This window comes from Marmota flaviventris, unplaced genomic scaffold (genome assembly GCF_047511675.1).
Source record: "Marmota flaviventris isolate mMarFla1 unplaced genomic scaffold, mMarFla1.hap1 Scaffold_61, whole genome shotgun sequence".
In the NCBI taxonomy this organism is placed as follows: Eukaryota; Metazoa; Chordata; class Mammalia; order Rodentia; family Sciuridae; genus Marmota; species Marmota flaviventris.
Genome location: NW_027288407.1, coordinates 827,005 through 837,872, shown reverse-complemented (window position 1 = coordinate 837,872; position 10,868 = coordinate 827,005). Strand labels below are relative to the sequence as shown.

General features: G+C 32.8%; 1 protein-coding gene across 1 annotated transcript in view; it reads right to left on the bottom strand.

Moving 5' to 3' along the window:
* Positions 1 to 5,514: 5,514 nt before the first annotated feature.
* LOC139704445 (putative ankyrin repeat domain-containing protein 20A3) overlaps positions 5,515 to 10,868 on the bottom strand; it is a gene marked incomplete at its 3' end in the record, with an annotated part of 70,560 nt that continues 65,206 nt past the window's right edge. The window contains exon 12 of the mRNA XM_071607289.1: positions 5,515 to 6,265. Coding sequence (XP_071463390.1) covers positions 5,515 to 6,265 — 751 coding nt within the window. The remainder of the gene's footprint in view (positions 6,266 to 10,868) is intronic.

Genomic DNA, 10,868 nt, shown 5'->3' with positions numbered 1-10,868 from the left:
CTCTCACCTTGGGAGAATTTATATCTCAACAAGAGTAATCACCATGCAAACACTGTTGGTGACAGAAAATTCAGAGAAAGTGCATGAAAAATAAAAAAAATATATATTTTATGTGATCTCTGAATAAACATGATCAAGAGAATAAAAACAGACAAGTCAGAAAGTACAGCATGAATAAGACAGAGATATGGTACAATAGGCACAATTCATGAAGACCACAAAGAGGCAGGGTAATAAAAGCACGTCCAAATATTAACTTGTAAATAGATGCCCCCAGCCATGTAGTACTGGTGTTGTCAAGAGGTGGAAGCATTTTATGGTTTAGCAACTGATAACTGGCTAAGTGACATAGTCATAAAACAAAGTTCTACTAGACAACAGAAAGAAATAAAATAGTAATTCTTGCTAGAACACAGAGGATCCCTGAAAACAGTATTCTAAGTCAATGAAACTGGTAAAAAAAAAAAAAAAAAAAAGACCTACTACTGTTGTATAAATTCACTTGCATGAAATATCCATTACAGAGCAATTTTAGAGTTAGAAGTATAAGCCAACTTCCAAACAAGGTTTCCAAAAAGCAAAAGTTAATATCAAGAATCAGCAAATGGTGGCTGGTAGTTCAGCTGTAGAGTGCTTGCTTAGCATGTGTGCAGCTCTTGGTTTGATCCTCAGCACCACACCTGAATAAATAAAGATAATGTGTCCATCTACAACTAAAAATATTTTTGAAAGCATCAATATGCGGCTGGGGCTGGGGCTGTAGCTCAGTGGTAGAATGCTTGCCTTCCACGTGTGAGGCATTGGGTTTGATCCTCACCACCACATAAAAATAAAGATATTGTGGTCTATATACAACTAATTTTTTTTATAAAAAGGATCAATAAATGGGTTGGTATCAAACTAAAAATCTTTTTCAAAGCAAAGGAAATCATCAAGAATTATAAACAGAGAGCCTTCAAAATGTGAGAAAATCTTTGCCATGTGCACCTCAGATAGAACATTAATCACCAGGATGAACACATAATTCAAATTATTTAACACCAAAAGAACACCAACCAATAATCCAATCAATAAATGGGCAGAGGAACTGAAAAGGCACTTCCCAGAAGAACATATGCAAATGGTCAGAAAATATATGAAAAAAAAAATTCAACATCTCTAGCAATTAGAGAAATGCAAATGCCACTCTGAGATTCCATCTCACTCGGGTCAGAATGGGAACTGAAAAGAATAAAATGATGATAAATGTTGGTGGTAGTGTGGGGAAAATGTTCACTTACACATTGCTGATGGGACTGCAAATTGGTGCAATCACACTGGAAAGCAGTATGGAGAGTCCTCAAAAATCTTGGAATGTATCCGCCATTTGACCCATTATCCCACTCCTTGGTTTACACACAAAATCCTTAAAATCATCATACTACAGTGACACAGCCACAACAATGTCTAAAGTGGCTCAAATCACAATATTGAAGCTATGAAACCAACCGAGGCACCCTTCAATAGATGAACAGATTAAACAAATGTGTCATGTGCACACCATGGAGTATTAATCAGCTGTGAGAAAGAATGAAATTATGGAATTTGCCAGTAAATGGATGGAATTGGAGATTATCATCCTAAGTGAAATAAGCCAATCCCCCAAATCCAAAGGCTGGAAGTTCTCTTTCATAAGTGGATGCTAACACACAGTAATGAATGGGGGAGGAAAGAATAGAAGTTATTGAAATAGACAAAAGGAATGGAAGTGAAAATGGAAACAGAAAAGACAGTAGAATAAACCTGACACAACTTTCCTATGTTTACATGTGAATACATGACCAGTGTAACTCCATATTATATACAAATATAAAAATGTGAAGTTATAATCTATGAATGTAAATATTCAAATACAATCTACTGTCATATACATCTAATAAGAACTATAAGAAACAACATACTACAGGGACATAGCCACATCAATGTTTATCGCAACACAATTCACAATAGCTAGACTGTGGAACTAACCTAGATTCCCTTCAATGGATGAATGGATAAAAACATGTGGCATATATACTCAATGGAATATAACTTAGCACTAAAAATAATAAGATCATGGCATTTGCAGGGAAATGAATGGCATTAGAGCAGATTATGCTAAGTGAAGTTAGCCAATCCCCAGAAAAACAAATGCTGAATGTCTTCTCTGATATAAGGGGGGTGACTCAAAATGGAGAAGAGAGGAAGAGCATGGGAAGAAGATTATCTCTACACAGGGAAGAGGGGTGGGAGGGAAAAGGAGGAAGAAAGGGAATTGCATGGATGGTGGAAGGAGACCTTCATTGTTATACAAAATACATGTATGAAGCTGTGAGAAAAAAAATAATAGTGTTACCTTAGATTAGGTAGAGAGAAATGATGGGAAGGGAGAGGAAGGCTGGGGAGATAGGAAGGATAGTAGAATGAAACGGACATTATTATTACCATGTGTATATATGTGAATGCATGACCAATGTGATTCTGCAAACTGTATACTCAGAAAAATGAGATATTGTATCCCATGTGATTCAAATGTCTGATATGTCAAGTTCATTGTACTGTCATGTGTAACTAATTAAAACAAATTTAAAAATCACGTAAAAATAAAATAGAGGCTTGCCTAAAGTTAAAAAAAAATAAATAAAATTACTATTTTTTTACATTTGTAAATTACTAAAATAATATATTGGTAGTTTTCTAGGACTTTGGACGTGTAGGGATTAGAAAACTGACATCTAAGAGGTGCCAGGTTTCTTTTCAAGAACATGAAAATATTCTAAAATTGACTGTGTAAATGGTTACAGAACTCTGTTAATGTACTAAGAGACACTGAATTTTACATGTTATATGGGTGAATTTGGTGTCAGGTGCATTACATATATCATAAAAATGCCTTTTAAGAGATGTACTGAAAAAAACTTAGCTAACATTTTTCATTGTCTAGTTTGGATATCAGTCCAGACATAATACAAATATTTATATGCTTCATAATGTATCTAAAATAAAAGAAAAAAAATAAAGAAATAGCCTAAGTTTTTCAATAATTAGTCTAAAACCTAAAACATATCTGTATTTTGAGAAAAGCATAAAAAGGTTTGTACACATGTTTGAAGTCAATTTAGTAATTACTTGCAGATTTTGAATAGATGCACAAAAATGAAGTAAAAATAACAAATTTTCCTGAAACATTCTATTAAATAGTACCTCTAATTTAGTTTTCCTTGTTGTACCATGGAAGTAGAGACAGCATGAAAAGCTGCTGGGTTATAGAAAAAAGTCTCAGCTTTCCTTAGACTAGATAGTTTAATGAAAGATGCTGATTTTGTAAGAGAAAGAAAAATTCTAAAAGAAAATTTTAAGTGTAAGAAATAAGTGCAGTGTAAAGATCCCCAAATATAATAAGATCAATTATAATGAAAATATAAAGAAAGCTGTTCATTGAAATTAGTATCCCAGAATAACTTTTATTACTTAAGCAGGTGTTGATTTACAGATGACTTGTTCAATTTTCTACATACTTGACTTGTCATTTGTCTTAGTTTCTTCATTAAATCCTGTCTTTATATTTTAAATTTATGTGAAAATGTGCTAAATCTTCTAGAGAAGCCTCTGATACACGTTGTAGTTTCAGGGTACCAGCTGGCTGTTTTTCAAGATGTCTCGCAATTACCTGATATTTCTGTTAATGATTTTGTTACTCAGCTCACTTTAAAAATTTATTATTATTATTATTATTATTATTATTATTATTGTTGTTGTTGTTGTTATTATTATTATTATTATTATTATTATTATTATTATATAATGATGTTTACTCTGAAAAAAATATCACTACATACAACAGTAAGCTGCTGTTTATTTCTGAATTCCCTTAAGAAAATAGAAGATTGTGTACTCCTGTTTAGTCACTATCACATTCCTTACACAACAGGGTGAGCCCTGTATCTCTACATACTGCTCTTGATAAAGTTGCAATGTTTAACAAACTACTGAAATCTCAATCAAAAATGGTTACACAGGTCTCATTGGTAGTGGTGAATTCTACAGAGGTTATTATCCCTCTCTTATTAGAGACTCAAGTTAATACTCCACATCCTCACATCTTTAAAGGTTTGCTAAAATAATTCCAATATACTTTTACAAAGAATAAAGGAGATGCTAGGTAACCTGGTCTCCACCTCACTGCCTGTCCACATCTCCTAGATTTCTCACTGGTCCTCACACCACTCCTGCTTTACATAAACCCTGCCACCCTCATTAGTCTGGACATGGGGGTTCAGTGCCAAATTAATGAATTTTAGATGGCTACAATTATCTTTGTACTGAAAGTCACTATATAATAGGAATTAGGCCATGAAATGAAGAAAACTATTAGCAAGTTATCATGAATATATGCATCAAATTACAGATGAAATCAACTGTGGTTTTGCTGCAATTCACCACATTAGTCCCAATTTATGATGATGACAAATAGATGCTTTTAAAGAGGTGGACAAGACATGAATGAAAACAAACAAAAAAATATATCAGGACAGTTATTTTCAGATTTATGTTAAACTTAAATGACTAAAAATAAATTTACCAACTATAAATATACAAAAATATATTGAAGAAAGTCTATTACAAAATACAGCATCTACATTTCAGTTCAACTGTAAAATCTGGAATGAACTGTAAAAGTAACTAATTTATTTGAAACTAGGTATGAGCATGTCCATTATGTGTTTCATTGTGATCTTCAAGTATAGCAACAAGAAGACATTAAAATTGTTATTCAGTAATGGGATGTAGCTCATTGGTAGAACATGTGTTTAGCATGTGAAAACTTTGGGTTGAATTAATAGCACCAAAACTAGATATTCTTTCAGCATTATTGAGACCATATTACTAATGTCAGCATATCAACCTACAAAAAAAACTTAACTCAACCTCTTAAATCTTTATAAGAAACAATTTCTTAAATTGAAGGTTCTGTTAGGCCCAAGTTTTTAAAATTTTCTCCTTTTTAAATATTAAAATTCATTTTAACTAAGTCTTTTGTGTTTAGTTGACACATGAGTACCTATAGTTATTTTAAAATATGTACACAGTGTGTAAGAATCAGAGCAGGGAAATTGGAATACTCAGCACTTCAAACACAGACTGGTTGTGCTGCAAATGAGGTCTAAGTTATTTTTGCTGGACAACAGGTTGTAGTTCTGTGTTGATACAGAAACACATTCATAATATCTACATTTTTATATTCATCAAGATTCAACATTTAGCCATAAGCAGATATCACTTTGAGTGATAAAGATATCTTGCTTGATACTTACTTCTTCTGCTTTATCCTTTCCATATTGATCCAGTTGTTCTTTTAAATGATTAGTTTCATTGATTAATTACAAATATTTGTTTTCCAGCATGAGACGATATCTGTCATTCTAAGCTTGAAGTTTTTTATAACATCATAAAATTGGGTTTGGACATTAATAATTTCACCTATTTTATTTTCACCTTTGTTCTGATAGTCATGCAATTGGTCTTCACGCAATGTAGTTTCTCTTTGTAGTTTAGATACCTTCTCTTTAGAAGCTTCCTGCTTTCTGAGGTGTTCATTCCTTTTTCTTTCTTCATTTTGATACCTGTGTTCCATCTCCTTCAGTTGGCACTGTCTTTGTTTTAGGTGTCTGTTTACTTGATCTGTAGCCAAAGTCATTACTCTTGTCTGATGCAGCTCATTTTCTAGGTCACTTGTTTTTACTTTAGACTTTGGAATCTGTTGGGAAGAAATCTGACTACTACCGTTTAGGTTAGATACATCAATATTATTTTTTTCCTGTGAACTAAAGTCTTTATCTCTGCCTCTCTGGAAAGCAAGTTCTAGATTTCTTTTTGGTGTTGGACTTTCACCATGATTGGGTGGAGCAGGACCAGATCTGGCAGGGTGAGATTTGACATCTGTTTCTGTTCTTTCTGTGCTTTGTTTTTCACTCTCAGGTGTGAAATTTTGCAATGTACTCTCAACTTTCCAAATACCCAACTGTTCATTGTCCTGAAATATTTCCATAAGTGTTTCCTCATTCAATTTTTGTGTCCATGGAAGGCTGGTATTCTTTTCTCTTAAAATTTCAGTATTCTCAAAGCACTTCTTTTCCTGGTTCTGATATTTTACTGTGTCTATTCCCAGTCTCTTCATAGAGACCTCATCCTTCTTCTTGTGATATTTATGCAATAGCTTGTTCTCTGTCCCATCAATAGGAGAAACCTAAATAAAACCAAGGATACATTTAGCTAGCACTCAATAAAATGATGTTTCATAATTTTCACTGAAATTAAAGGAAAACCTGTATATTTATATGGTGAAAGGGTTTCAATAAATAGATACCCACAGAAGAAAAATTAGATGTAAACTTCTGAGCTTATAAAAATATAAATTCCCAAGAGTTCAAAAGTTAATTCAAGAAGATGGATCTATGAGAGTAAAAGAAAATTACAACTTAAAGAATGTAATAACTGCCAGGTTCAGGGGCTTATGCTTGTAATACCAGTGTCTCAGGATACAGAGGCAGGAGGATCACAGGTTCAAAGCCAGTCTTCAGCAATTCAGTGAGACCCTGACTCATTCATAAATAAATAAATAAATAAATAAATAAATGGCTGGGATGCATCTCAGTGGTTGAGCACCCTGGTTCAATTCCTGGTTATAAAAAAAGAAAAAAAAAATAAATCAAGATTGAAAATATCTGCATTATACCAGAATGAAAGAATAGATTAAGTGATTAGTTAGTTTGCCAATGTAAAAAAAATAACTTTGCAGAAGAGAAGTGACAGAGAAAACCCCACACATATAGTTATCTAATACTAGACAAACACACTATAAAACATGCATTGGGGAAAGGATAGGTTCCTCAACCAATTGTGCTGGTAAAACTGAAAACTCATATGTCGTAGGATAAATTTAGCCCCTATTTCTCGAAAACAAAGTGGATCAAGGACCTAGATAATAGATAAAAGACCCTAGACCTATTACAAGACTAGACAGGCCCAGCACTCCATCTTGTCAGTGTAGGAACTGAATTCCTCAAAAAGACACTTAAAGCACAAGAAGCAAAATAAAGAATCAATAAATGGGGTGGTATCTTTAAAGCAAAGGAAACCATCAAGAATGTGAGTAGACAGCATATAGAATGGTAGAAAATCTTTGTCACTGACATGTCAGATAGAGCATTAATCTCCAGAATATATAAACAACTCGAAAAATAACTCACAAACAAAAAAATAACCCAATCAATAAATGAACAAAAAACTGAGCAAGCACTTCAAAGAAAAATATGTACAAACAGTTAACAAGTATATGAAAAAAATGTTCAACATCTTTAGCGATTAGAAAAATGAAAATTAAAACTACACTGAGATATAAAGAATGCAAGTAACAATAAATGTTGGTGAGAATGTGGGGAAAAGATTCACTCATACATTGCACCAAGCAATTTTTCAGGAAAGCTGTATATAGATTTCTCACAAAACCTGGAAATAAATGACCATTTGACCCAGTTATTCTTCTCCTCAGTGTATACTCCAATGATACTATAGTGACACAGCCACATAAATATTTATAGCAGCTCTTCACAAAAGTTAAGCTGTGGAACCAACCTAGGTGCCTTTCAACACATGGAAGGATAAAGACAATGTGTCATATATACACAATGGATTCAGCTATGAAGAATGAAATTATGGCATTTGCTGGCAAATAAATGGAACTGGACACTGTCATGCCAAGTGAAATAATCCAGTCCTCCAAATACAAAGTCTGAATATTCTCCTTAACATGTAGCTGCTAACACACATAAGGGTGGAGGATAAAAGAATAGAAGTTTGTTGGTTAGACAAAAGTAAATAAAGGTCTGAGAGGGGAGGGGAATATAGTAGAATGAATCTGACATTACATTCCTATGTTCACATATGAATACATGACCGGAAAAACTCTACATAGAAGAAGTTATATGCTATGTATGTGTAATACACCAAAAGAACTCTATTGTAATGTATACCCAAAAACAATAAATAAAAATTAGAATTCACTATTTCTCATGTTGATCCACTTTTAGGATCATATGATCTACCCTTTAACCAGTTAAAAATTCCAAATATTTTATTATGTACCTATCTGTTGGGATGGCTTCAGTGGCAAATAAAATAACATTTAACTTTAAGAAGAATAAGTTTGCAATCTGACACCTCATGTATTCAACCAGACCATAGTAAGAGCCTTAGCTCTACATCTACTGAGACATACAAAAGTTCTCCAAGGTCTTTTCCTAAAAATATTCCTAGCATATTTTGTTTTCTAACATTTTGTAGCTGGGAATGAGAATTGCATCTATTGATAAATGATAAATGTAGGAACAGCATTAAACACATGATCTATATCAATGAACAATGTATCACAATTCTGAAAAGGAGCACAAGGCTAAAAAAATAGGCAAATTGCATGATTTTTCTCCAAGTCTTTTGCCTCTGCTTCTAGTGCTCATCCACAAAGCCAGTTACTTCTGTCCTATGAATGGATAAACACCAAAGAAGGCCTGTGTTTCAAAATACAAATGACAAATAAGGCAAAATGTGTAAGGCTCTACTCAGAAAATCCTGAGATTTCTACTAAGTAGCATTTGTTTCATCTCAGTGAAGATTGAAACATGAGCCAATATAAAATAAAGGAAATAAACAGATCTTATGTATTAGGAACAAATACTTACCAGTAATTTATTTCCAAGAACATATTATGGTATGCCATTTTTTCCAAAGGTGTTTTGTGCTGAAGTAGGAGATTACTTGGAGCAAAGTGTTTATTTCTCTTCTCAAAAGTGAGAAAATGATTTACAAAACCAGAGTATTTGCTGGCCCCATTTTTCCTCCTTACTTAACAGTGGGAGTAGTAATGCACATTAATACAACAAGAGAGCAAAGTAACTTCCCCAAACTAGAAGATCTACTATTAGAAACAAGGGTTTTGAGATCATAGAAGAATCATCTATTCCTCTGGAAAATAATAAAAGTCTTTTCTCTTTATAAGGCTACTCTGAAAGTCGTCATGGGACTGCTGCGGAGAAATACAGTTGAATTAAGAACATTATTTAATTCAATGGGACAAAAATTGCACCCCTCACCTACAAAATATGTACATTATGGTTATAAATATATGGATTTAAAACCCTCTATACTTTCCCATGATTAATAGATTTACTGTTTAACTATGTCACACACACACACACACACACACACACACACACACACACACACTCACTCATTTGAAAACAGAAGAAAATAATTCAGGAAACATTTCCTTTCTGCACATGTCTATCTCTTTTTGTTTGCAAAGATGTGTTACTGAAATTTCATATTGTAAATTCTGGCATTATGTTCTCATGGAAATTGTCTGTAGGTTTCATTTTGTTCTGCTAAAATCTACAAATTTATTTCAGCAAGGTTTTGGCTGTATATCAGCAGGTGACAGAAGTCTAAAAGCATAATTTAAGAGTGGGACCTTCAAGATTAAAAAATAATTCCAAAAGGTAGATTTATTCTTTATGAGTAAATGTCTTACACTTCACTTGCACAAATGACAGATAAATTTGGGTGAGTGAAAACATTTCTTGGGGTGGGGATGTGGCTCATGTGGTAGCGCGCTTGCCTGGCATGCGTGCGGCCCGGGTTCGATCCTCAGCATCACATACAAAGATGTTGTGTCCACCGAAAACTAAAAAATAAATATTAAAATTCTCTCTCCCTCTATCTTTAAAAAAATTAAAAAATTAAAAAAAAATTCTTAAATGCACACAGAAATATAATTGTGAAACACTTTTTAAAAAATGATTTAAATAGGTGCATAGATATTTAGTTTGTATTTTAACATAAAACACATAAATTTGTATTTATGTCAGTGATTAAACTAAACTTCTTCATTCAGAAAACAAATGCTGAACAACTAACAGTTGCTAAATTTTGCTGTAACTAGTTTTGTCATAAATATCATCATTTAATTTTAGAGTCAGATAACATTGTGGGTTTTTTTTCTGGTTTGTCAGATCTTTTTTTTTTAATTTTTTATTGCCAAATAATGAACATTGTGTTTTAAATCAAAATAATAATTCACACCCCACATACCCATGCTTTGGGAAACAGCAGACTGCATATAAATGGAGGTCCTATAAGTCTGTGTTTCATGGCATTGTGGGAGATGTCTGAAGTGTGTGGAAGTACACACACATGATGACTGCATGTTGGTGAAATTGCCAAACAGCACATTCCTCAGACCACATTGCCATCGTTAAGTGAAACATGGCCACATACAATAAGTTAAAGGGATTTTATAAATAATTCAAATGAAATACAGTAAAAATTTGAAACTTTACTGAACGTTCATTTACCTGATTAAAATGATTTATTGCAGTCTCCAATTCTGTATCTATTGTACAAACAGAGATTTCAGCTTGCTTTCTCACTTGATCCTCTTTGTTAAATTCTGCTTCTTTTTCTTTTAATGGGTTCTTATTTTTTTTCATGTAACATATCATCATTTTTTCTCTTCACCTCATCTTCTTTTAAGGTATAACTGAAGTTAATATGGATGCCTTTTAATTGATTTTTGCCAAAAACCAAAAATGTCTTTTTATGTTGTGGCTCTTTGTATGCTGATTTAGTATCTTAATAAAAATTCTATGTTCTCTGAAGCTTTTCTAGTTTAACATTTTAAATTTCTCCTTTAATCTTGTGTAAAACATATATAATTGAAAGTCAATAATAAAAGATTGTTTTGTCATTTGATAAGTTTCTGTTACTAGCAAATCTTTTAGATACCACAGAAAAGG